This window comes from Alosa pseudoharengus, unplaced genomic scaffold, assembly GCF_046254945.1.
Source record: "Alosa pseudoharengus isolate Yale_2024_CS ecotype anadromous, Long Island Sound unplaced genomic scaffold, YU_APseudo_1.1 YU_APseudo_1.1_scf_10, whole genome shotgun sequence".
Classification (NCBI taxonomy): domain Eukaryota; kingdom Metazoa; phylum Chordata; class Actinopteri; order Clupeiformes; family Clupeidae; genus Alosa; species Alosa pseudoharengus.
Window position 1 is genome coordinate 5,879,449 of NW_027468565.1, and position 27,979 is coordinate 5,907,427.

Below are 27,979 nucleotides of genomic sequence, written 5' to 3' on the forward strand. Positions count from 1 at the left end.
AGAAAAAAGTGTGTTTTAGTTTTAAGGTTGTGGTGTGTGGTGGGGGGGGGGGGGGGCTCGGAGGGGCCTCGGGATCCTTTGCCTTGGGCCTCAAAGTGTCCAGGTCCGTCCCTGGGTGTGTCTTTCTGTTAGTCAGGTGATGGCACACATATTCTAAAAGAAACAGATTTTGGGCTATGTATCCAGTGGCAGATATGTGTGGACTGGTGAATGAACCATCACTAGAGACATATGCCAAATTTCTTGTTTTTGTCCATTAGAGAGTATAGAGATGGGGATCACAGATCAGCCAACGATTACATTGTTACAGTGCAGTTATCTTACAAGAGAACAAAGCAGTTTGGCACAGGAACTGCTACAAATCCACCTGTAACAGTGAGCATCTGCAGCATGCTAAGATTCGCTACTAGAAATCATTGTCTTCAGAAAAGACGTGGTAGACCATCTTCTGAACCTGCAGCAACACCTGTAACTGCATCAAGTCCATCTAGTCCATCTGTACACTTGTTCAGCAGCAGCTGCTTCCAGCATAGATAAGGGCTTCTTCTGTCAGAAGCAGACAAAAGAGCGTCTTCATGAGGTGTCCTCTTTCAATGCAGGCAACCAACCAAGAACTATAAGTAATATTTTGAAGTCAATGACTTTTAACAGGTAGCCAGTGTAAAGATGCTAGGATGGGGAAAATATGTTCATATTTTGTGTGTGTGTGAGCAGCTGCATTTTGAATAAACTGTTAGCTCTTTAGACAGGTATTATTACAGCAAGCATAATAGCATTGCAATAGCATTGCAATAGTCTATCCTTGAGATGACAAAACATTAATTTCTTGGCATCTGGTAAGGAGAAGGACTTCCTTATCTTTGAAATGTTCCTTGGTAATGGTAAAATTAAGTTTTGGTGATCTGTTTTATGTGATTACTTAGTGCTAGGTCCTGGTCAATTATAACTCCCAGGTTTTTAACATTTGTGGATGAGGTCAGTGGAAGATCACTATATGTAGCCTGTGATGTGGATAGGATATCCTTCATCTTTTTGAACCTAAAACCATGACTTCTGTTTTATCTGAGTTCAAAAGCAGGAAATTATTCGTCCTCCATGTCTTTATAGCTCTTATACATGTGTCAAGTTTGTCTAACGGGGTTAATTCATCAGGTTTTATGGAGAGGTATAGTTATGTATCATCTGCTAAACAACAGGGGCCCCAGTACTGAGCCTTGAGGCACTCCATATTTTACCATAATCTGGGTAGATGGTTTATTATCTCATTGAGTGCCAAAAACGTAATATTACGTTTTTCCTTCCCATGCGTTGAGTGCCAAAAATGTAATATTAAGTTTTTAGCTTTTTTTTTTTTCAATTACGAAACTAGACACTCTAACACACCTTATATGTGATTTTGGGAACTCTGTGATGAATGGAAATGAAATATATGACGATCGTGAAACTCATGAAAACGCACAATCTGGACATTTTATCTGGACATTTTGTCATAACTCGGTTGCCGCTTTGGGTCGAATCAGTGACGCATGCACGTCGTCAGGTCAAAACCAGGCCATTTTCGTGGGTCTATCACTAGGTGGCAGTCTCGCCAGGTCTCGCTGATCACTTCCTGGAAAGTTCACACAAGTAAGTAACAGGCAACACTTCATATTTCATGAAAGACGTTATATCTCCATTTCTGGAAAAAAACAGCGATTTTGATGAAAACTAGCCACTGTTTAGCTTGGGATTTCTCAGGAACAGAGGCGTGTAGAAATACACGGTTTGCACCCACCGAGAGCTTAAAGTCTCACCTTTTAATCGAGCTATTGTATGTGTTCATAGCTATAACACAGAATATGCTGTGGCTGTACAAAAATCATCAACAATGGTCTAGATTGCTGGCACTCTAGGACAAAGCTCCCGAAAACAGCTTGGCATTCAATGAGTTAAGGACCTGTACAAATTGTTGACGGTTAGGAAGCTATGATCTAAACCAAGCGAGTGCTGAGTCTTTGATGGCTATCAAATTTTCAAGCCTAAGTAGTATGTCATGGTCTATGCTGTTAAAGGCAGCGCTGAGGTCCAGGAGGACCGGTATAGATACAAGGCTAGGTTTTTTGAGGGAGAGGTTAATAACAGATGTCTTAAACGACTGCGGTACATGCCCTGACAGAATTATTTATAATCTAGAGCAAAACATTATCCAGGAAGGGGAGACCAGTCTTAAGAAGGTGAATACAAATAGGGTTTAGTAGACTAGTTGTGGAGGTGACATTGTGGAGGTGAGATCTAATATGTTGTGTATATGTAAATGAATTAAATGTTGTTTGAGGTCTCATCTGTGATTCAGTGATTTTGCTATCTTTCAGCAATGGAGTTTGTGTATTTGGTGAAACTGATTGGTTATTGATCTTATCTCTAATTGTTTGACATACAATCATAATACTGACATACAATCATACTGTTGAAAATAATAAAATAACTGTTTTGTGAACTTTATTCAACATAGCCAGTGATTTAGGCAATATTTATGGTGTTAATTATAGTGAAATGTCACAAAAATAGGGTTAAAACAGGTAAAAAAAATGGAGACATCATTTCTCCATGTTCAATGACCTCTAAAGACAGTCCAACCACTCTCCAAAAATTAACATTTCAATCCCACAGAAACCACATAGGCCCCCTGACTATATGCACAACAGCAGAATCCAACAACAGGCAAGTCGACATACTTGACGACATGTGCAAAAACAGTAGCCTGGTGTTACCATCCTACGTACTTCCGGCCAAAATTTGATTCCAGCCTCACACGTAGTCTGGCCCAACCGACAGTATGCGGTTCGCATACGACCGCGCCAATCAGCGAACAGTTGAGTGATGACGCGGAACTTGCCTGCCGAGTTGCTTGTAGTTCAACAGCATAGCAACAATGGCGACGGAGGAAGAGACGCTAGAAGCTATCCACGAAGTTGTCTCAACTCTCGAGGGCATTACGCAATTAAAGCAGGAACAAGAGGCTTGTCTTGTCAATTTTATAAATGGCAAGGACGTCTTATAACTCTCCTTCCAACTGGCTTTGGGGAAAGTTTGATTTATCAGAGTGATAGCTAAACCTAAACGCACAATTGTAGGCTACTACATGCATCACTACTTATCATGTTTTCAAATAAACGTTTGCTGCTCGTTATTCTCCCCCCTACTCTCAAATTACCTTAACAAAATCAATGCGGCATAGGCCTACTTAAGGAATGGAATGTTAGCTACTAGCTACCCTACCCTACCGAGCGGGGCTCAAGGCGAGGCGGTGTGTCTTGACGTGAGCTAGCCGGTTACCGAGCGGAGCTCAAGATAAGGCTGCTGTGATTGTGCTTGACTGGGACTAGCGGTTACTGAACTGGGCTCAAGGTAAACCGCTCCGTGTTTGTGTTTGACAGAGGCTAGCCTGTGGCCGAGCTGGGCTCCAGGCGAGGCTACCGTGCTTGTGGACAGTAACGTTAGCCAGTCACCGAGCGTGGCTCAAGGTAGGCTGCGTTGTTTTATGCCGAGGCAAGCTCCAGGTTAAATAACACGTAGGTCGTCAGTACAATCCAACTTATCCGAGAGTGTAGTCTGAACAGCCCGTGGAGAACAAAGTAAGCTCCGACGAAGTCACCGGGCTGCGTAGAACAAAAATCGTCTGATAAGTGGCGAGAAGAGATAAGAGGGAAAACTGGCGTGTGACAAGAGCTGATATAATCTCGGCGACGTGACGCTTTTGGTATACAACTCTCGGTCTGTGGCTGGCGCAAGTTAGAGATATATCCACTACGAAGAGACTGCCCTAGCGGTCAGGTAGCCTGCATACTAGCCAGCGGTCTGTTAACTACTGAGAGCAGAAGAGCCTGAAGCGGAAGTGGGAAGCGTAAAAGCCTGAACTCCGGCGCACAGCACACGTCATTACCAAACGTTGCTGATTGGTTAATAAGGGAACTCCAATGATTTTAAACCTCAAAATAAGCATCCGCCCATTACGGAGACAGATTATTATTACTTTGTTCCAGACTGTATGACGAAGAGAAACGTAGTCACAGGCGGTAAGGACCAGGCTACAAAAACAGAGTCATGGCACAACATCACTGTCAACACTAGGGGGTGTCGTTTTGTAAGGTGAGCAATGACATGAACGAAGGCCGTTTTGTCACGTCTGTCGTAAAGTGAATGTTGCATAGACTTCTTCAGTGGACATAAGTAGTTGACAAAAGCAATATTTAGTCGACATGCGCATTATTTTTGACACTAATGGAACGCCATAGTATTCAGCATTATGTCCACGAAAGGAAAATGCCACCAGTCAATTTCGTCCACGAAATGATGTGCTCTCTTCAGTGTTTCGTGGACACAATGCAAACCAATTTGTGCACTCCGTGGACAAAAGGCGTTACGATGTAACATGGTTTCGTAATGAATATATGTATTTCGTCACACGAAAGTCATTCTGTCCACGAAATAAGGCATGTTACATTTGGCGCCCACGCCACACACACACACACACACACACACACACACACACACACACACACTATTGTCTAATCCTACCGCCTCAGGTGCACTAACCATCATTCTCCACAGCGTCCTTGGCAGCGCTGTTACGGCTCTGTCTCATCCGACGTAAGTTTAGTCAGTGCCCCCAGCTCCTCTAGTTGCCTGCCACAGTACTGAGTACAGCCATGGCTCTTTTGAAATCATGCAAGATTATCTCCGCTGTTGGGGGTCATAGTCCTGTTCTTGGAGTGTTTCCTATTCGTGCAAGGTAAGTGGATGCCTTCATGTACCATGTTCTTGTGAAATTACTTCTAACGTTATCCAGCCTGTTGGTTTGTGTTGAGTTGGTAGCTACCATGCTAGCAATCAGAGTGCAAATGAGATGAGATGTTAGCTAGACAGGTAGCATGGTTAACCTGGTAAATCACACCACAAATAACACCATTGCTGGGGAATATAGTTACCACTGCATGGAAATAATCCACTTTCAACTACTGATGCACAAAATGCACCAGCATTACCACATTTGTGTAGAATCGGTCTAATAGGTAGTTGACATTAGCTTGCTAGTTAAAGTAAGGTTTCTTAGCCAAACGTTACATGCTCACTCACCCAGCAATGTTTCAGTTTGGTGTCAATGGGAACTTTATTCACCTTGATGATTGAGTGTTTGGATATGTTAGCTGCAATGCTAACGACATTGGAATGCTGCCTTTCCATGGCAAATGCTAGTAAGGCCTAGCTGGCTAATGGAAGTACTGCGCCAAGGTTGTTCAGGGCTTCAGAATGACTTTCCCAAGAGGTGCAATTAGCTTGCTGGCTAGTGTAGTATTTGAGTAAGTGAGCTTAGGAGCCATAACTTGGATCGGGAGGGATCTTTTCAGTTTTAACGACATTATATTCATATCTCGTCAACATAACCAGATAAATATGAAAACAATTCTGATTGGTCAGGTCAGGTGATTGCTAGCGTTAGCTGATAACAGTAACGTTGTAGTTGACGTTAACGTTACTGTCAGACTCCAGCAAATTAAGCTTATCCTCCTCAGAGGCCGAGCCACGGAGGTTTTTGAAGCTAACCCGATTGTAGGATCTTTAGCTCTTGCTTGTTCACAGTACAAATTGGCACGTTCGACTAAGCTTACCTGCTGGAAGTTTGATTTGTTATCATTCTCAGATGGACCTGCCTCTTGGACATGTGATGTAGGCAGCAGTAGAACTATGTGTCTGGTGTTTTCAGAATAGTTGGTATCCAGAATCTGGCTGCTACAATATACGTTACATTTGGATGTTTCTATGTCTTTGTGGTGTGCTGTGGCAAAATGAATAAATAATATAGCTGATGTAATCTGGTACCCACAATTATAGAATGGAGGCAGGTACATTTGTACATGCCCAGGTCATGCAAGCTTCAAATACAGATATAGTACCAGCAGGGTTTGTAAGTAGTTTTACTGGTTTGACTTGTGCCATTCTTATGCCCTCCATTTATTGTGTTAAATGCTCCAAATGTCAAGCACTTTGAGCTGCATTCTGTGTATGAAAGGTGCTATACAAAAAAACACTTATTATTATTATTAATATTATTATTATTTGTTTGGAGTTCGAAAAACACTGAGCCTATATGGTCATTCTGCACGTGGTCCATGTAAAAAGGTGACCATACTAATGCTGAGTAGGAAGTTTTAAGCATAGGACATGTCTTTCCTTGCACCAATTTCAGAGTAAGTCAAAATGACCTACAACCAGCAACAACCATTCTGTTTATTTTGCAAGCAAAAAGCATACCCCATTCATCAAGTTTTTGTTTAGTGCACACTCCTCCTTGCATACTTTTTCTCATCCTGCCCTTTCAGAAGTAGCCCTTGGTCCTCAGCTCATACTATATTTAGAGTGGGCCATCATGGAGCTGAAGCTCCAAAAGTAACCTGAGAACTCAACAAGGATTGTTGCATTGGCATTAACAGAAGTTAAAGGTGAAAATGACTGATTACATTCAAGTTACTCTAAATAGGCCTAATTAATTTCTGTCCCACTCAAATATCTCAAATACATGTTTGAGATGCTTCTAGGCTACCTTTCTGCAGCCTCGTTTTCAAACCATTTATTTATTATTATGTTTAATGGCAATACTGCTTATGCAAAAGAGTGGATTTCAGAATGTCATACTTATTCTTAGAGATGGAATCATATCATTGTCTTCAGAAAATGATGGGGAAAGTATCGTAATTATACTCGCTGACTATGCTTAGATGATCAAAATACTTTTCTGCCCACTCTGTGGTGTTTAAAAACATGAAATCCCACGCATGCTGAGCCTCTTAACCAAAGCAAGCAACAGTTGAGCACAAAGGTATTTTGGATCTTGGGGCTTTATCTCAAGAAATACGCCTGTAGATTAAATACAATGGTGTGATAAAGAAGTGGTAGGCTAGTTCAATGGACTCTTTCGACATAGAAATACTCATTTACAAGTTTTATTCTGGGAATGAACAGGGGCCAGTGCATCTTACAGCAACTGAGTGTGTGAAAAGATTTTCATTGTGGAATGTTCAGCAGCCCTTTTTTCACCCTCGTGATGTGGCCAAAAGACCCTTCTTAGTGGCAGCAACATAGAACTGGTTTACACAAGAGCTGAGGGGTATTCCATCAACCTCGTTAAAGGCTAAACCTGGCTGAAAAGGGTACAGACAAATGACACCCCTCCCTTCAATCCTTTTAAAGCTATGTGTTGGGATTGTTGATTCGGCCCAAGTCACTGTGTTTGTTCCCGATTTACAGTGCCAAGATTGTGTGTTGAACACCAGAGTTTGTGTGGACACACACACTGAACTGCTGGCAGGTAGAGGATTGTCGTAGAGGAAGTCCAATCTGATTTGGCCTACTTAGTGATACATGCTGCTGGCTTTCTTTGGACCTTTGAGATAAGTTCTAAATGTAGTGTTTGTGTTCTGATTGTTTTAGCTCATGGTGGTCAGAGGTGCAGATGGGCCCCCCTGACCCCATTCTTGGGGTCACTGAGGCCTTCAGGCGCGACACCAACCCCAAGAAGATGAACCTGGGCGTGGGAGCTTACCGTGATGACCAGGGCAAGCCCTATGTCCTCAGCTGCGTCCGTAAGGTACAACTTTAGCTACCCACTACTTTGTTTGTACCCTATGCATGGTAGACATTGTTTCCAAACTCAAGAAAGTCTTTGGTCATGACATTGTAAAAAAACGCAAATCCAGAGATTTCGCCCTAATTCGTTTGTAGGTAGAGGTCAAACCTTGTAATACCAAGAACACATGGGGCCCTAAAGTAATACCTCTGTAATACATGCTGTATCTAACTTTGGGTAAATGCATGCCAGTATAAACATGAAATTGTTAATTCTCAGGCTGAGGCACAGATTGCTACAAAGAAGATGGACAAAGAATACCTGCCCATCGGTGGTTTCGGCGATTTCAACAAGGCCTGTGCCCAACTTGCTCTTGGCTCTGACAATGAGGTCCTCAAGAGTAACAGGGTGAGAAAGATGTTTATTTTGCAGGTCCAAAATCTAATTTACTCCACTGACTTCTTATTGGAACCATAATCTTGTCACATGAGGTGAATGCAATTTACTGGTACAGATCACCCCTTTTAACCTCAGGGCAGAGTAGTGTGATCAAGATGTAAATGTAATGTGGTTTTCTTTCCTCTGTTCTTTTTGTTCTACCACTACCTCACACAGAGCATCACTGTCCAGACCATCTCAGGAACTGGATCCCTGAGAATCGGTGCTAACTTCCTGGTGTGTGAACTTTTGTCCTGTTTGCTAATGCTGTACACTTTCCCACCTGTTTATCAACATTCATCATCATCATCATCATCAGCAGCACTCATACGACCATACATACTCATACCATCAGTGTGTTTATGGTTAAAATACTGAAGCATAAAATAGTTTACAGTACCGAAATCATCATAACTATAACGTCACTGCTACTCTTCTGTATTTGAATGTACAATATGTGATTGATAATTTATTATTTGTACGTTCTGATTTTTAATTGGACCCCAGGAAGACTAGTCTGCCGCTTCTGCGTCAACTAATGGGGATCCGCAACTAAACAATAAATAAATCAAATCTGTTCTCCCCTGTATGTCCCCTCAGTCTCGCTTCCATACCTCAGTCCGTGACGTGTACCTGCCCAAGCCCTCTTGGGGAAACCACACCCCCATCTTCAGGGATGCTGGAATGCAGCTGAAGGCCTACCGTTACTACGACCCAAGCACCTGTGGGTTTGACTCCAAGGGAGCCCTGGATGACATCTCTGTAAGTTCTCAAACACTTCTCATTTCAACGAGGGACCATGATCCAATCCAGATATTCTATGTGTAGTAATAATAATTTGGTTGCACATTGCAAATTTGATTAACTTTGTCAATTGAAAGAGACCAGGCAAGAGTAAAGCGAGACTGCGCAATGCCAGATAGCTAATGCTGTGCAGTAGAGTTTGAAGTTGGTTAATTAAGCTCCCCTTAGATTTTCAGTCTGTTTCAGTGAGTCTGCGGGCCCTATTTTAATGGTCTAAAACGGAAGTGTCTTTGCGCAAAACGCAATTCACTTTGTGGGCGGATCTCGGGCGTTGATGCTATTTTACCGGCGGGATATTTGACTGTTGCGCCCGACGCAAATCTAAAATGGGGTTGTCTGAAGTAGCTACATTAATCATGGGTGTGGTTTGGGCGTAACGTGCAATAAACCAATCAGAGCGTCATCTCACATTCCCTTTAACAACAGGCACGCTTGTTCCATAGCTGATTGCTATTATGGTGGCGTATTTGCCAGGCGCAGCCAGGAGCGTTCACAACGCTATAATCACTGTTCAGTTGGGAACAGTTAGCTAGTTAGTTAACAGAATTGTCACAAAGACATACTTTTCCGATGTTTTGGGATCATTCTCACTGAATCACGAGGTTATGAATGCATGGTGATATATTTACAATGTAATCTAACATTACCTCTCTATAGACAATGCATATCTTCTGTCAGTTAATCTCTTCTCTCCCGTGCTGCCGCTGGGGCATTTGGGTTAAATGGCATCGGCATGCAGTTCAACATCACGTCTCCTTAAGTCCTCTAACATTTCCTAATTTATGTCATCAACACATCAGTGATTCGTGAAAATGTGTAGGCTACGCTAGATTTATGCCTATTTTTTCACATGGACACCACACTGATTTCCCTCGAGTGGTAATATTTTTCTTTGAAATTATGTATGGTTTACAGAAATGGGAAATACATTGTATAGATGAGAGGAGCTAAGGCATAAAAAAAAAAATTCTTGGGTTCCGGTTTCCGACCGACCCTGTCAATTTATGTGCGACCCAAATTTATTTTATGAGCTTGGGGAAGAAATAACACTAAATATATTAAATAAATCCACAAATAAAAGGCGAACTATAATTACATTAATTACCCCTTGCGTTATGTATAGGGATGAGCGTATTCTCTCTTTTACAAAGTAGCATATGCACAGCTGTTCACGAAGACGATTGTTTTCGTCACTTACCAAGGCACTCGCAATTTTGTCCAAACACCGCAACTTTTTCGCAAATTTGACCAATCATCGTAGTTTCACCGTGAAATTTCACCTACCACAACAGTCCCTCGCGCAGAATATTGAGCCAGATGGCACACTTACTTCTGCACCTTTTGCATATGACACCAAAGACTGCCCTAACGTGTTCGTTCCTCTACAGTTTTGATGACAATAAATAGAAGGCTAACGTTAATGATCTGCTTACTTGCATCTCTCAACCTGGTGTTGCTAACCTACCTAGGCTATGAAAGTAAGTTAATTAAGGCCTACTTGGTTTACTGATTTTTGAGTAGGTTATGCAACCCATTGGCAAACGTTTACCTGGATATGTCCTTTTAGCTTATGTCATGTTTGCTAGCTTGTGGGCTTAGTTTGAGTAGTGCTACCAAAATCATAGAAATTAATAAAATTGCAAGACATTTACCTCTTCTATGATCCAAGAATGATTTCATTCGAGTTGTTTTTTTAACATTTATTTTAACTAATGACATAGAAGACATTCCCAATTGCATCCACATATCGTAATGCACTATGCAAAAAGTGATTTACACTCGTAGCCGAACACAGTGAGATGCAAGCCTTCCAATCCACTCAGAAATGTACTTAGGCTACTCTCACGTCCTTAAAGGGGCAGGCAGTCAATTAGACGTACACCACCAATGTAATGCCATTAAACAGAAGTGTAGTCAAATAGTTTAAATCAATATGAAATTACTAGATACTTACTTGGCTATTAGTAATTATGCAGGCCACATACTATGAATTATTAAAAATATATGAACTTAATATGAATTACAAAATATATGAATGTATTGAAACATATGACATGATGCCATCTCTATAGGTGACTGTCTTTTTTGGACAGTTAATGCTTTGTGAATGACCTCAGTCAAAGCATTTTCACAAATAAAGTAGGCCTACTTTGATTTTCTGTAATCCTTACTGTTTACCTTTGATTATCCTTTTTAATAAGCATCAAGATTATCAGTGTGATTTTGGTCTTACTAACCTTAATTGCCCTAAATTTAAACTATTTTTGCAATTTTCACTTACTCCCGCAATTTCTCCACAAGAAACAGCTAAAATCACCGCAACTTCCATCCAGGCATTTTAAGTCGCAACAGTCTCAAAAAACCTCGCGAAATCCTGGTGGGATTGATTTTCTACCTATCCCTTACTGCCACTGGGGAAAAAAAAAAAAAAAAATTCCCTACCGACCCATGGCCTCAACTGACAACCAACAGGAACCAAACCTTTTTTTTTTTATGCCTAAGTGTGCGTTGCGCAGCACACTGCGTTGCGTTGCGCAGCACTCTGCACAGTATCCCATTAACTGCGTGACAGTAGACTATTTACAATATTTTCTGTAAAGCAGTTTGTAAACACGTTATCATCAACTTAATTCACGCAAAACATTTATTTGAGCAGGAGAGAGAATAACAATGAATGGATGCAGCAACTACAGAAATTATACAGAAATTGTAACCATACTTGCTGCTTTCTTGTACTATATGTTGCTGGTTATTAACAGCACATGAAAAGCTGATTTAAGCTAATTCACTAACTCAAGACTTCAAGGCCATCATGGATATAAAACGTTTTTTGAAAATAACGAAAGGATGGAGGGAACATAGCAAAGCTTGGAGTTATTTCAGATGGGCTACAACAAGGTAGGCAAAATTATGGTGCTTAAAACCTTACACAACGGTAAATTGGAACAAAACTAAAAGTAACTTTAGCCTTTATAGGGCTGTAAAGTTGTCCAGATTAATAGGTCGTAATTAGGCGTTGTTGTAAAGATATTGCATGTAGATGTTGTACTATATAGGCTACTAAATATTTAGGTCACCAATGCACGAACAAAACCGGGAAATGGACAAATATTATCAAGGCTTTGAATGTTTCCGTCTGTGCACGGGGGTGTCTGTAGATTGGTGTGCAACGCATTCATTCATGCAGGCCTGTGGTCATGCATGCGCCCTTAAAATAGCATCTGCATTTTCGCCACAGACTTTAGACCAGGGAGTTCCTGGTCTGTGGCGGAATTGTTTTCTGAAACTGCAAAATATCAACAGTGAACGTTTGCGCCGGAACACGCCCCGTCTTTTCGCTGAACCGCCCCCGTGGGCGCAATCGAATTCCCTACTTTACAGGCATGTACCTGTGGAGGGAAAATTCCAATATGCGCTGACCGCAAAATAGGAAAGACAAACGCGCGAGTATATAAAGTCAATTGCGCCGGGACGGAAGATAGAGCCCTATATGTGCTTGCAATAATACATCTGAATCCATTCTAGGTTACAGTTCAGACCATTTTAGTTAAGTCTTTTGTGGACTAAGAGTTTGACAACACCATTCTTACCTACAGCTGTTGTTGATAATGTATCAGTTGTACACTACGGTATGCTTAGGTGTGTTTTGTTTTTTTCGTCTCAGAAAATCCCAGAAAAGAGTGTGATCCTTCTCCATGCCTGCGCACACAACCCTACTGGTGTGGACCCAAGGCCTGAGCAGTGGAAGGAGATGTCTGCACTGATTAAGGTAGCCATCGGCAGAGGTGTTGTCTAGCACATTCCCCCACGCCTTAAAAAGCTGATTTTCTGTGACTGTTCAATTGCTTGCTGTCCCTGTTGTCACCTGCTGCTGCTTGAGATGGGAGTCAAATCACACATAACACTTATGCTACATTTACACGTGGCCGGCTATTTTCATAAACGGACATTTCACCCACTGCATTTTCAGAAATAACATTGTGCACACCTGTCAGTTTTCAGAAAAGTTTTCCTTTACACTAACACAGGTATATGCCTTCAAGAGCATGCCAAACCTGTATGTGTCAGTGTAACGAGCTCAAGCCCATGTTAGCCAATCAAAATCCCGAAAATATCAACAACAGCAACGAATCACTTCCTCTTTATCATTTGAACTGACTAAAAATGTCATCATAAATCTCTGTTTGTACCTCTTTAGACGCAAATGAACAGAGTTTCCCCCAAAAAACGATCAGCCCGGAGTTTTTAAAAACTCCGTTTGCGGGGGGATAAAACCTCCGTTTGCGTCTACAGTAAATGACAGGGTCAAACGCAGAAAAACATCACCAGTTTTTGTTGTCGTCTAAACAGGGCCTTAGTAGGAGCATTCCTCATTGCTTCATTAGACCAACATAATCATATTATTAACCATAGTTAAGAACAGTTAAGTGTTCTAGTACATTTTTACATGTATTGTTTCTTTAGAATGCATTTAGAGAACAGCTGAAGTTGCATGATGGACTTTTGCATGAATGCTGTAGATGTCCGTGGTTTCTGGTGCACAACCACTAAATGTTATTTTTTTCTCTCCTAACAGAAAAGGAACCTGCTGGTGTTCTTTGACATGGCCTACCAGGGCTTCGCCAGTGGAGACATTGACCGTGATGCTTGGGCTGTTCGTCACTTCATTGAGCAGGGCCACAACATTGTGCTCTCTCAGTCCTTTGCTAAGAACATGGGGTTGTATGGTAAGTTTGACTGTATGGTTAGTTGTTATACAGTGTAATAAGATTATATTTCTTGTATTACACTTTTATGACATGATTTCCCCGCAAAATAACTTGCCATAGACTTTGAGACAAGTGATTCTTCTTTTAAGGAGAAGCTTTTTTAAAAAAAGGCCATGTCCTACTCATTTGTCATACATTCTCTGATATACTATTACAAAGTCTGCAAGGTTTTGTACTGAAAAAATGCCTTGGCTGGTTTTTCTCATGATCTTATAGCATGCTCTTAAAACCCTACAAATAGGCTGATTTTGCAGCAAAGCTTTTATGTCCAACATTTTTATGCATCATCCAGGTTAGGGCTGCACAATTTGAGGAACATATCTAATTGTGATTTTTGAATGTCAATGAATTGATTCAGTTTAATATTCCAAATGTCGCTGTAAGTTGTGCCACTTCTGATTGGTGAGCATGCCTAGGGCATGAGAAGCACAGCATTCCTGATTGACTGAAGCTTACCAATCAAAAGTACCTTTGTGCTTAGATGATTGCATTGGTTCACATTGCAATTGCGATCGTGATCGCGATTATTGTGCAGCCTTAATCCAGGTGAATAGATAGATAGAAAATAGATTGGGGGGTGGGGGGGGGGCAATAGTAAATGAGAGCAGTTGTGATGCAGAAACTACGGATTTCTTACTCGCCCATGCTCTATGACCAGGTATTACAGGCAGGGGAGCAAACAGTCCAATTTGAGAAGCCCAGTACGTCCCCTATTTACATCTACATATCCATTGTTTATCGAATGTGTGGGGTAAGCACCAGTGTGTGGGGGCTAGTGACAGAATGTGTCGAGACACTCATGTCGCTGACAGTGTACGGCTCTCTGTAGACATCTGTAAAGCAGCGATGCTCTTTCCTGTCTGGCAGGTGAGCGTGTCGGAGGCTTCACCGTGGTGTGCAAGGATGCTGATGAGGCCAAGCGTGTGGAGTCCCAGCTCAAGATCCTCATCAGGCCCATCTACTCCAACCCCCCCATGAACGGAGCCCGCATTGCCGCCACCATCCTCAACACACCGGAGCTCAACAAGGAGTGGTCAGTCTGCTGGCAGCACCACCTTTCACCCATTGCGTTACAACCAGTTGCTCCTCTGTAGGACTTTACACACTGGGTTTGTACAGCATTGAAAAAACCTGGAAAAGCCATGGTATTCAAAAAATGACCATTTCCAGGCCTGGAAAAGTTTTTGAAAAATAAATGCACCCAGAAAGTTTTGGAAAAGTTAATTTAAAATCGATTTGCCTCGTTTTGAACAAAATTAAAACACATCGGGGTGCAGACTTCCTTCGTAGTCACTGCGTGGGCTAACGTCAGACTTTTTGACCTGAATGACAGAAGATGTAAATTTGCGCATTGCCAGGAAAAATGCCAGTTTATTAATATCTGACTTCACTTCATAGACTAATTTGCCCTGTCATGGTTTCATCATGCATGGACCGAAAATATTTCAGCCGACTGGACACCGACTTTCAGTTGAAGTTTGTTTGCATTGTTTATATAGTATAGGAATATATAGTCATGAAGATTTGCAAAACAGTCATGGAAATATATTGGTTAAAATGTATGAACTTTGTACATAACATGCCTGTTGATATTTTTTTTCTTTTTAAAATTGACCTACAATGGTAGAGATAATGTGAGTAAACAAGTTACTCATTAAGTTAAACTAATGTCTGCATGTCTGGCTGTTAGCCTGGCATTAGAATGTTGGTGTTGTGCCTTCAGTAGAGAAGGAGGCTGTACTGTTGTATTGATTGAGTCCTTGAGCACATTGATCTAATATCACCTCCTGCACCGTGAATGTATCCATTTGGAATGGAGAGGGAATATGCTTCCCCTAAACTGAACCCATGATTCTCATATTGGTGATTATGATTATCATGGACCAGTGGAGCTGAATCCACACTGATGTGAACTATGTGCCCCTCTCTCTCTCTTTCTTTCTTTCTTTCTTTCTTTCTTTCTTTCTTTCTTTCTTTCTTTCTTTCTTTCTTTCTTTCTCTCTCTCTCTCTCTCTCTCTCTCTCTCAGGCTGGAGGAGGTCAAGGGCATGGCCAACCGCATCATTAAGATGAGGGAGCAGCTGGTGGCCAATCTGAAGAAGGAAGGCTCCTCCCACAACTGGCAGCACGTCATTGACCAGATTGGCATGTTCTGTTTCACCGGACTCAAACCAGAGCAAGTGAGGGACAGATACCGGACCAGGGCGTGGTGCTGGTCGCCACGGATCCCCTGGAGCTCTTGTTTCTCATTGACCAGACTTGAACTGTCATTTTTCCTACACCCTTATCTTATTCTCATATGTTTATATACTTGCATAATAGATCTTAAAGGGCAATTCCATGGAAAATTATGTTTTTTGTAACATCCATAACACCAATAAAATGTGATGGTATGGTATGATGTGAATGAATGGCAAGGCATTTGACTGGCGTTATGGATGTGACAAAAAGTAAATTTTCCGTGGAATTGCCCTATATGACATTTTTTATATGACATGCCTTTTTAATATAACTAGGCTAGAAGCAAGTAAGCACATGCTCTGAGGGGTGGAAAGGTGATGTAGAATGCAGAGGCTTTGCCAGGAATGTGAAGTTTGCAAGCTGGACAGTGTACTGTACCATCATAAGTTTTAACTGTCTATCCCTTACTGTATATTAGTCTTCCTGCTATTTTCACATGACCCCTGTTGTTTCATAGGTGGAGCGCCTGACTAAAGAATTCTCCATCTACATGACCAAGGATGGGCGCATCTCCATGGCCGGAGTGACCTCTGGAAATGTGGGCTACCTGGCACAGGGCATCCATGCCGTCACCAAGTGAGGAGTCGAGCCACAGCTGTAGCTGCCTCATGGGAGACAGGAGGCTGTAGAGTTTGAACAGGAGAGAGAGAGAGAAAGAGAGAAAGAAAAAATGTCATTTAAAAGCCTTTATATTTAAATCAGTTCTGTCTCCTCACACACATCTTTCCTTAGGAGGTTTTGAAATAGTTTAAAATTCTAGATTTCATTTGAGTTTTATTTGATTGGCATTTTTGTCATTTGTCAGTGACCTACAGTAGGTTTTAATGTGGGATTGCACTGAAACCTCCAAAGGCTTCTTGTTGACAGCACTTGACAGACTATTTTAAAGCAGAGGGCTCGCAACGGTTTTATTGATTATGCATTTTTCCAAAAGGATATTAACAAGCACAATGAGTCAATTAGCAAATGGTCAGATTGTGTTCTGACTCCCTGTCTTTGGAGTAATTATGATTTAATTATGTTGAACATTTGTTACCAAAAATTATATACATTCAGTTACAAAGAATATATTTAAAATATTTATTAAGTGGTTTGCAAAACCAAACCATCGATTTGAATTTCAAGAAGTAATCCGTAAACACCTCCAAAATGTATCTGACTCTTACTACTGTAAATGTGTATGACTGGTTCTTGCCCTCTCGATTCTAGAACTGAATACTAGAGAACAGTTTGGAACACAGGCCTAAGACCAATAGTAGCGTACTCTGCCTTTCCCAGTGACAAACTATAAATGGGACATTGATGCAATGCCACTGGAGTCATGACACTCCTTAATAACAAGAGGACACAACGCGCTCTATGAATTCACTGACTGTGATGACAGAATGGCCACAATGTGTGCTTCAAAGCTTTTCCTTTCATATGTTTTGTTACTTATGAGCGCTGGCTGTATGTGGTGGTGTCTGTGGCAGAACACACCAAGGACTTAACGAACAAGAGCAGAGCAAACATTTCAAAAGGGCCCCAGAACCCAGCTGTTACATACGGATACTTCACACTTAACTTCAAGGTGAAGTTAAGAATTCACTATAGAAATCAGTGTAAAATCTCTTTGATGCATGACTTTGACCCAGGTCTGATGGGTGAATGTCTCCTCATTATGTGGAAAAATGGGCATGGTGTGAATGGGAAAGTGGTACACATTTCAATCAGTATGTTAGAGACTATCATGGTGTCACTCTTTTCTGTTTTCTGTGTCAGACTTTAAGATGTGAACATTTCTCATCAGGGTTCTGAGAGAGCAACAGTTAGTATTTGATTGTGTTGCATCTTTAGTTCAGTGTTACTTTACTTTAATTTTTGCACTAGATTGGAAGGGGTTGCTTTTGCACTGTTGATGAGATGGGACCTGGGACATTTACTACTGTAGATGAGCTTCAACATTTTCCCACATGCTGCTTATCTTAATATAGAAGTAAAAAATCGAATCATATAAATGGTCCATTATCCACATATACAAAATACTGATGGGAAAAACCCTCTCAAAACTAATCTTCAATAAACCTTTGCTTGACTCAGAAAAAACGTACAAAGTGTATATTACCACCACCAGTAAAATTCTGTTCAATGTGTGAAAGATGTCTAAAATACTGTAAACATAAAGTATGAATAAAATTATAATATTATATACCTGAGTCTATACCTGTGCATTCTTTTTTATGAAGAATAAATACACCCCTCATTATAATATATCATTACAAGACAGTAATTGCAAAATTGCGCATGGCAATGCATTGTTGGTATTTCGAATAGTTTATGGCATCTGAACTTGATACTCTACGACCGCTAACCAGGGGTGTAGTGGTAAAATAAGAGGTGGGTAAACTATGAATTATGTGTTCACAGTAATAGTGGGGTACAAATTGTCCTGAAATAATGGTCCCGTAGGATTTTTTTGCTAAAATTGATTTTTTTGTTTTATCTGCTTTATTTGGGGTCCTACTGTTGAAAAATGATGGGGTGCAAATTTTCTGACCCTCCTCTGGGGGGCACTTTCTCACCTTGGCCAGGAGAATGACTGCACACATACATCTACTAATAATGATCACATTTTCACAATCTTGGTGTCAATTTAGGGGTTATTGAGGATGCTGAGTCCATTTATGACAGTTTCACTGTGATCAGAAGTTATCTCTCATTTCTTGGTAGAGGTCTAGGCTTTTCTAGGGTATTTTATCATATTTTTTGGTCAAATTGATTATATACACTCTAAGTTATGTGCACTCAAGAAGTTAATACACAGTATAAACTTGAAGAGTAATTTAGATAATAATAGTAGTAATAATAATAATAATAACTTTGTTAGATATAGTGCCTTTAGAAAGAGTTAGAGACTAAAGGCCTCAGTGACGTCATGTGTTTAGATACTTTTTTGTTGTTTTTTGTGTGTGTGTGTGTTTTATCAATCTGGTGAACAATCTGATATTTTCCTTTACAATAGCTAATAAAGCAATCAATCATTTAACATCTTTGAAATAAAACTAATACAAAATGTACTGTAGCTCTACTGCAAAGGCAGTGTACATTAACTAAGTACTGAACTAATTGATGAACTAATTGATAAATGAACTAATTATTAATGTAAAGTTGCATAAACATGAACAGGAAATAAAACACTTTAGAAATACTTCTACATAAATCGATCATTCATCAGCATCATCCTCATTTGTAGTATGCTTGGTCGCATTTTCACAGTCACCAGCAAAGCATTTGCAAAGAGGAGTATAGGGAATTCCATGTCTGTGATAAGTGCACCTGAGTGTTTTGCACTGGGTTTTGCACACACATTTTGTCTTGTATCTTCTGTCTGAATCTTTGCAATGTGATTCTCAGAGTTTCTTTGTGTTCCCTTTTAAAGATTTTCCCCTATCCTTTGGATTTGAAGAACAACCTTATTTTGAGAGCTAGAATTTTACATGTGATTTTTTTTTTCCAGTCTCATCTCGGTTTAGATTTCAAATTGAAATCGAGACTTTCATATAACGCACACTCTTCACTCTATACACTCTATACTGTTTGATAGTGAAACATTTCTGGGGTATTTATGTGTCATACTGCTTGTCACACTGAAGTTGTTTACAAAAAAAGATCATATTTTCTCATTTCATCCGATATTGATTTTCATCGATTTTTATATAGGGGAGAGAGGGGTGATTGGTGCCAGCGGGGAAGTTGTGCCACCCCATATTTCTAGGGAACCATAGAAGAAATTGGTCATGTGACCACACATTTTTGAAGACTCAGCCATTTCAATCATCCTGCAGAGAAGAGAACCTCATTGCATGAGAGGTAAGCACATTTAATTAAAAAAAAAAATTTTTTTTGCCTTTCAAAGTAAAATTTCTATGATCATGTTTTTTTGATTGTTGTGTCATAATATAGACAAGTTTGAAAATATTTCACACATGTTTTAGTGCTTTGGTAAGCTACATTATGAGTCTATACAGCTAGCATGATGTTAGCTCAAATCTGATGGATGATGCATTTTTTCCAAAATGGTGGAGTTGGGGTGATTTGTGCCAAAGGGCCTGGGTTAAGTTGTGCCAGTGGCACAACTCACCCCCACTTATAAATAATGTTTTAAACATATTATTTTATTGTAATTGTGCATTTTATTCTTACATTTTATCACTAAAACTATGTGACATTCTTGATTTTAGACCAAAAATAGAAATATACCATCATGCCACAGAGTTATAAGAGGAAGACAGGCAGGGCATACTGTATGGAGAAGGAGCAGAACATGAAGGCACTAGCAGTAATGTTTCACGGTCTAAGTCCCATGAAATTCTGTGAACTTGCTCTTGAGTATGCAAAAATAAATGACATCGATATCCCTGCCAGCTGGATCAGAGAGGAAAAAGCAGGTTTGGTTAAGTGTGCATTTATTTATAAAAAGGGAAAAAGTAAAAGGGAAGTTTAACAATTATTTCTCCAGGAATGCTCAATGCAGATAAGAGAAACACAATTGGGTACTTATTTAGAGCATATAGCTTCAACTTATCTAAAGACAAGGGACTCAAGGGCTCAATAAGGGACAATTTAAGAGGTAGGCTAATAATACTAATAAACTTAGTAATATACTTAAAATATTTTCTAGGATATGATTGGTTTGGAGCCTTTAAAGCACGCCGTCATTTGTCATGCCGCACTCCTGAAGCAACCTCTGTTGGTAGAGCTCTCTCTCTCTTTGTCTCTCTCTCTCATACTCTCTCTCACACACACATACTCTCTCTCCCTCTCTCTCTCACACACACACACAAACTGACCAAGAAGCCTGGGAAGGAGAGGGGGAACATCATCTCTAGGTAGTAGCAGTGGCAGAGTTGACATCTACACAACCACATCCAACCATCTGCTGTAAACTTCTCTGATCAACAACACTTTAATCTCATTTTAGGTATGACTTCCTTCCACACAAGATCTATAACATGGATGAAACTGGCGTGACAACGGAAAATGACCTTTGATGTGCTCATGTGGCGCAATAGGCTTGTAGAAAATTGGCCTTTGATGTAAAATAACTTTTAAATAAACCTAAAATGAGTAATTTTGTATTGAATTTGTCTAGCTTTTATAAAGCATTACAGTGTCTGAGATCAAAATATACTGTTTTACTTCAATAATCGATGGCACAATTTACCCCAATGCATTCTCTTCAAAGGCACAACTTACCCCACACCGGGGGCAAGTTGTGCCACAAGACCACTTTTTTTCAGAAAGCTATATCTCTTCAATACTATATTTCAGATTGAAAGTGATTGTTCCCAGAGATGCACCACATCCTGAAATATATGTTCATATTGTAGTTGGAAGCATTACTATCATGGCCTCCCTTTAAAGTCACTTTAAGTAAAAACTGGCACAACTCACCCCACTCTCCGATTTTTAGCTGGCATTCATTACAAATGGCATCATTTGATAATTTTGTCTTCTTGTATCTTCTGTCTGTTAGCAATGTGATTCTCAGCTTTGTGTCATTAGACAGAATTAAAACACATATATCTTGTGTTGAAATAGTTATCTTTGACAAAAATTGGCAAGCAGCAATGAGGGGGCCAAATAACGTTGTGACTGCTGATGATTTAGTTTCTCTTTAAGGAAAATCCAAAATGGCCCATTGTTTATAATGAGTGGGGAAAATTTGCAATGATCATCAATATGAGTATGAAGAGTATGACTAGCCATTGGAATTTGTTTGCTAACCCTACGTCATCATACTGTAACCCTTAAACGCAGGTTCGCTAATTATAGCGCCCCCAGTGGCCGAATTACACCAAATTTGTTGTGTATCCTTGGGAGGGGGTCAGTTGTCATGTGACCAAGTTTCGTTAACATACATGAAAGTGTTCCCAAGATATGAGCTCACTTACTGTTTAGCGACTTTGCCCCATTGGATTTGCCTTTATTACTGCAAAAAATGAGTCATGACAACTTCTGATCACAATGAAACTGTCATAAAGGGACTCAGCATCCTCAATAACCCCTAAATTGACACCAAGATTGTGAACATGTGATCATTATTAGTAGTCGTGTGTGGTCAGTATCCTGGCCAAGGTGAGAAAGCGCCCTCCTTGGGGGTGGGGGTGGGAGGGCAAAACGAGGTCAGAAAATTTGCACCCCGTCATTTTTCAACAGTAGGACCCCAAATACAGCAAATAATAATAATAATAATAAAAAAAAATAGCAAAAAAAATCCTACGGAAATACCCCTACTGTGCGCCATGCGGTGTCCGATTTTTTTTAAACATTCAGAACATGTTTGATGATGGTGCAGGTTACTGTCCAATGTAATCATACCAAAGGTGTTAAATGGTTCTTGTTGATGAGTGTACATATTGTGAATGTGGATAATACAGTGTGATTTTTGAATGTTAAAAGTTGCAATTGGTGAATAAACTCATGAGAGGTGGATAAACTATTTCTGAAATTATCAGAGTGATAAACTGCGTTTACTTGTGTTTAGCCTCCACTACATCCCTGCCGCTAACAGTGCTTTTAGATATTCCAGGGCCCTGAGCACTTCTCAAATCGCGCGCAAGGCAGCATGGGAACACCCAGGCTACCCTGAGTAGCTCGAGGAAGAGCAAACGTTGTAACAGAGCCCGTCTCTGGTTGTAATATATTTATTGTACGTGAAGTAAACAGAGCCGACGATTAGTGGTTCTTATTACTTCCTTCAGAGCCCTTCTGCTTCCTTGTAGTCTGCAAATGCGCATTGCGCAGGCACGGGTTGCTCGATCCTGTATCATGTGACAGGTAGTGACCCACTTCAGTCGTTACAGTAATTCACTCAGAAGTGTTAGAAAGACGGACAAAGGCCACATCATGAGCGGTGCGTTTAAAAACTGTCGAACGATAATGATAACGGGAGCAAGCCGCGGCCTCGGTTTGCAGATGGTAGAGACTCTGGTTTCTGGAAACTTCTCTCCTGGAAAAATTATAGCAACCGCCCGTAATCCAGCCGGAGCCCAGGTATGTCATGTCATTTTCATTTTCGATTAAAGGCTGAGTTAATAATTATTTGAAGGCGCGCTCCTTGAACCAGCCTAAAAAACATTTCTTCCCATTTCATCGGTCTTCTTCGTACGTAAGGTCCATCAGCGCCCGTCCTCTCCGTGACAGGTGTAGCCTACAACTAGACCACTGTAGCAGAAGCCCCTCAGGGGCATGCAGCTGGGTCTAAACTTGTTATAGCCTACTGAATAGACTAAGTACTGTAGATGTATGTGAGACAGGCACCTACTTGCATTTGTGTATGTTGTTATCAGCAATGAAATTACATTTTCAGTGATCAGCACGCACATGACATTCAGTCTACTAGGCTAGGCTTACTGTATGTCAAATTGCACATTGTAGGCTTGTTGCAGACAGTGTTGTTAATCTATACTCTTTAAACCTTACATTTACAGGAATTGCAAAGTTTGGCTGGAAAATATCCCAGTATTCACATTATCCCCCTTGGTAAGTTGTGTATTTGTCAGTAGGCTACTTACATTACAGTGTTTTGTCTTATTTACCATGACCAATGACATAACACTCTTGTAATAGATGTAGTAAACCAGGAGAGTATAGAGAGAGCAGCGCAAGAGGTTGACCAGTTGGTGCAAGAAGATGGACTGAATTGTTTGATCAACAATGCTGGCATCAATGTAGTGGCCAACTTTGAGACGGTTACTGCTGAGAAAATGTTGGATAACTTCCACACCAACTCGGTGGCCCCATTGATGATCACCAAGGTTTGTGTCTCTGGTCCTTAATAGTAGGATGATCTTGTTTTATACTCTAACTCTGACTTGTTATAGTTATACTCTAACGTAATTGAAAATGCTGACCTTTTAGTGGGATTGAGTGTCATTTAACCAAAGTCCTTTTAGGCAAGTCCCTCCACTCGGCGGCCATATTGCAACGCTTTTTGGGCACTCTTTGGGCATCCTTTTTGGCAGAAATGCGCGTGCACAAGGCTTCACGACACCAATCTTGCTCCAGTGGCGAGTTCACAACACATGATTGGCACGATGTCTTCACAACACACCATATGATTGGCTGAATGTATTCACATCACACCACATGATTGGCTCAATGTATTCACATGTCGACGTTGTGCCGAGGAAGGGTGGGATATGTGTAGACAACGGCCATATTGGCGTTACAAACTAGACCCATGCATTTCTATGGAGGATTTTTTGAGTGCTGTGTCTCCTCATTAGAAAGTCTCTGATTTAACTTATCCCAAATATGAAGCCGCCCATGAGATCTCCTAAGTTTTGATTATTAGAACCTTGCTATGTACAACCCCGTTTCCGTAAGAATGTGGGCACTGTGTAAAATGTACATACAGTAAAACAGAATGCCATGATTTGCAAATCATGTAAACCCTATAGACAACATATCAATTGTTGAAACAGATAAATGTTATAGTTATTTGGAAAATATATGTTCATTTTTAATTTGATGCCAATGACACGTCTGAAAAAAGTTGGGATAGGAGTAGGGGTGAACGATTTTGGAAAGAAATCTAATTGCGATTTTTCTCACCAATATTGCGATTGCGATGCGATATGCGATTATTTTTAAGCTCTTTATCTTCTGTCTTATTCAACAAAGACAAGCAATATATTATTCTATAGTATGACCAACACAAAATTAGATAAGTTAAACATAAACTGTTTCCTGGAGCCCAGACCTATGTTATGATGGCATTAGGTCATTGAATAAGATTGATGAATGAAATATTTTTTATTTAACTACTTTAATCACATTAGTAGACCTATATTTGTTGAACTTCCAGCCTTGTAAACATTTAATGATTCTGATTCGTTTCTATTTCATGTAGATATGACCTTCTTCCGTTAGTTAACAAATAGGTCTACATGTAGTGGCACTGACACGGCTTCTCCTTGTCCTGTGCTCTCCATACACGCGCGCGCGCGCGTGCACGCACACACACACAGACCCGCTCCTCTCCTCTGTAGGCTACTTGCACGTGAATCGGAACAAACTAGACTAGATTGTTGTAGCGCAAATAAATGCGGCCGAATGACCGTTCGGCTCGGTGTTAACTAAAGGTTAGCATCATCAACACCGCAGCGCAATACGCATGCATGCAAATTAACTAGTTTGTTCATATCACAACAAAGCCAATTGCGGAGACAAAACTCTTTAAACAGGCAAAGTTATCAGCAGTTAGCAGCATGTATGTAGCCTAGAGCTTAGCTGGTAAGCTAATGTTAGAACAGCTGGGTTTTTGGTGGTTAGCTGTGTCAACTACTTGCGGATAACATTATGCATCAATTCATTACCTGTGAGATGAAATGTTTGTGCCGCCAACCCCCTTGGATATGCAAATGCCCCCACTGTCACTGTACTCCAGTAAACAAAGTCCCCACTGCAGTCTAAACAGTCGTGGAGTTTTAATAATCAGCTGGACAAGTGAACGAAGTTACCAGCCAGAGTAGCAGCACAGGGGAATTATGAACTAGAACCAGGGACATGGTAGGTTTGAGCAAAAGGTAATGAAGAGGTTTATTTTTAACCAAAGTAGCTCTACTGATCAGACCTTTCTTGACACTGTTAGCTGGTCCTCTTGTTTACGTTTTTTGCTTCTTCAGTGGTCGGTGAGAAGAGTCGGTGGTGCGTCGGCAAGCGCAAGTATAAATGCGTTTTGGTGACGTCACATATTACAAATCGCAGCCTTTGCGGTTTGAAAATCGTGTTTCATCATATCGCGATATTATCGCAAATGCAATAAATCGTTCAGCCCTAGATAGGAGCATGTTGACCATTGTGTTGCTTCACCCTTCTTCTACAACAGTCTGTAAATGTTTGTGAACTGAAATTTTGTCCCATTCCTGCCCCAAATAGGGTTTTAGCTGCTCAGTAGTCTGGTGTCTTCCTAAGTACAGTATGTTCTTAATTCCATGATGCACCCAGTGTGTCTGGTCTGGACGGTGTTGTTACATATGCAGTTTGACATGCTTTTCCTGAAATATTCAAGGTCTGACAAAGGCGTCTGGTGCAGCATGTTACTCAAAATCTGTATTCAGCATTAATTTAGCCTTTCCAGATGTGCAGATTACCACATTCTGTTTTTATTTACATTTTACACATCCCAGCTTTTTTCAAAATGGGGTTGTATTGTATAATGTCCATGCTAAGTTGAACCCTTCTGTTTTCTATGTGGGAGTTTGCAGATAAGTAAATTGAGATCAACTTGATATTCTTTTAGACATATTCAGACTGAAACTGGACAGTGCTCTGCAAAGTGGCTGTTTCATGTAGTAGGTGTGTGGTGTAGCCCTGCCTGCACAGTCATACTTTGTGCCGTGGTTTGATCTGTGTCCCAGGCTTTCCTTCCTCTACTGAGGCGAGCTGCTGCCAAGGGCACAGGCATGGGCATTCACAGGGCTGCGGTCATCAACATCACCTCACTACTGGGCTCCGTGGAACTCAACTGGGGCGACCGTGGCAACACCTTCAAGTGGTACCCCTACAGGACATCAAAGGTACACCTCAGTGTGTGTGTGTGTGTATATGTGTGTGTTTGTGTGTGTGAGTGAGAGAGAGAATGAGTACCAGTAAGTGTTCCACTACTATGGATTACTGCCTTCATGTATGTGCATTAGCATATGTGATACCTAATCTAACACATGCTCTCTTGCATTAGAGTGCACTGAACATGGTGACCCGGTGTATGGCAGTGGACCTGGAGGATGATGGGATTCTGTGCATGGCGTTGCATCCTGGCTGGGTCCGCACAGACATGGGTGGGCAAGAGGTGAACAGTCCTTAAATGGCCACGGATATCAATATGTGATCAATAAACTTAGAAAGCCGTCACTTATGTTGATTGATCAGTTTGTGTAATATATATAGTTAAGTAATACAGTATTTCTTTCATATGGAGTGCTTCAATTGACTGTATGCCACGGAGGGCTCTCAGCCAGCACATACAGTACCGGTATATTTCTGGTGGAGCGTCAGCTGTGTTGTAGTGGTTATTGTTTTAATCTGTCACCTCTTTTTTAGACAAGTGATGTGGCATAAAGATGTGTCTTCTCCCCGTAAATATTGCGTGATTTAAAAGCGCCGGTTGGCTGATGCACCTAGTGAATGAGCACATTAAAATGCTGAAGGGTTTATGTGTCAAAGTTGAATAAAGAGTTGCCCTGTTGGGCATAAACAAGTTATTCAGTGTCTGAGTGAACACGAAAGGAGCAGAACATAACAGAACATGCTGTTACAACCCAGCTGATGCTCCTCCGGAAATATATGAGCTGATTAGTCTAATGTAGCTTTGTGTTAACTAGTCAGAATGTCAGCAGATAGTAGGATGTCTGGTAAATGTTGCCTTTGTGTTTGTATGTTTGTTTGTAGGCCCCACTGAGTACAGAGGAGAGTATCTCATCAGTGCTGTCCGTGATTGGAGAGTTGACTGCGAAGGATCATGGGTCATTTCTACACTACACAGGGGAGCCATTACCATGGTGATCTAGAGAAAATAGGTTTACATATTGTAGGATATTTATGCTATGCGTTGCTTTTGTACTCTTAGTTGCAGGAGTTTGTTAAGTGTGTCATGTTTTGATCTGGATCAGATTTACATGTATAGAGTTCTTGGGAATTAAGGAAATTGTAGATAAGTATGAATCCAGTGGGATTCCTAGAAATCATGTTTGGTGCAGTAAAGATGCGCTTGTGTTGCATAATCCTCCATTAAAACATATTTATGTTTTCATATTTTGAAGGTTCAGCATCTCAAAACCAAACAAAATGTTATGTAATAATGCTAAAGGATATTTACCTTTGTATGAGGATGAAGTCTTTATAGTTTGAACAACTGTGTAATATATATGTTGGATTGTATTATTCCAGATATGGAACTATGTGTTGTTGAACAATAAAGTGTTTGTTGCTCGGTATGGGAATAGAAACATTTCATGTATTTGTTTCTGCTCAGTGCACTGACACACCAGGTGACTAGTGTTGAATGACCTGTGCGCTGAATGAATGTTTGTCTTGAAGAATGAGGAAGAAGGAAACAATAAAAAATAATAAAGATTAAA

At 40.6% G+C, this 27,979-nt stretch overlaps 2 protein-coding genes across 2 annotated transcripts; both read left to right on the forward strand.

Annotated features, from left to right (window-relative positions):
- The first annotated feature begins 4,625 nt into the window (after window positions 1-4,625).
- got2a (glutamic-oxaloacetic transaminase 2a, mitochondrial) lies at window positions 4,626-18,049 on the forward strand. The gene is made up of 10 exons (XM_076262203.1): window positions 4,626-4,771; window positions 7,468-7,624; window positions 7,883-8,011; window positions 8,219-8,278; window positions 8,642-8,803; window positions 12,510-12,614; window positions 13,422-13,572; window positions 14,482-14,647; window positions 15,643-15,793; window positions 16,312-18,049. Exons 1-10 carry the CDS (start codon window positions 4,689-4,691, stop codon window positions 16,432-16,434), a joined length of 1,287 nt encoding a protein of 428 aa, XP_076118318.1. The 5' UTR covers window positions 4,626-4,688; the 3' UTR covers window positions 16,435-18,049.
- A 4,586-nt stretch (window positions 18,050-22,635) lies between these two features.
- LOC143099117 (C-signal) lies at window positions 22,636-27,979 on the forward strand. The gene is made up of 6 exons (XM_076262204.1): window positions 22,636-22,889; window positions 23,327-23,378; window positions 23,466-23,653; window positions 26,261-26,419; window positions 26,581-26,691; window positions 27,291-27,979. The coding sequence occupies exons 1-6, from the start codon at window positions 22,743-22,745 to the stop codon at window positions 27,402-27,404; spliced, it is 771 nt and encodes a 256-aa protein (XP_076118319.1). The 5' UTR covers window positions 22,636-22,742; the 3' UTR covers window positions 27,405-27,979.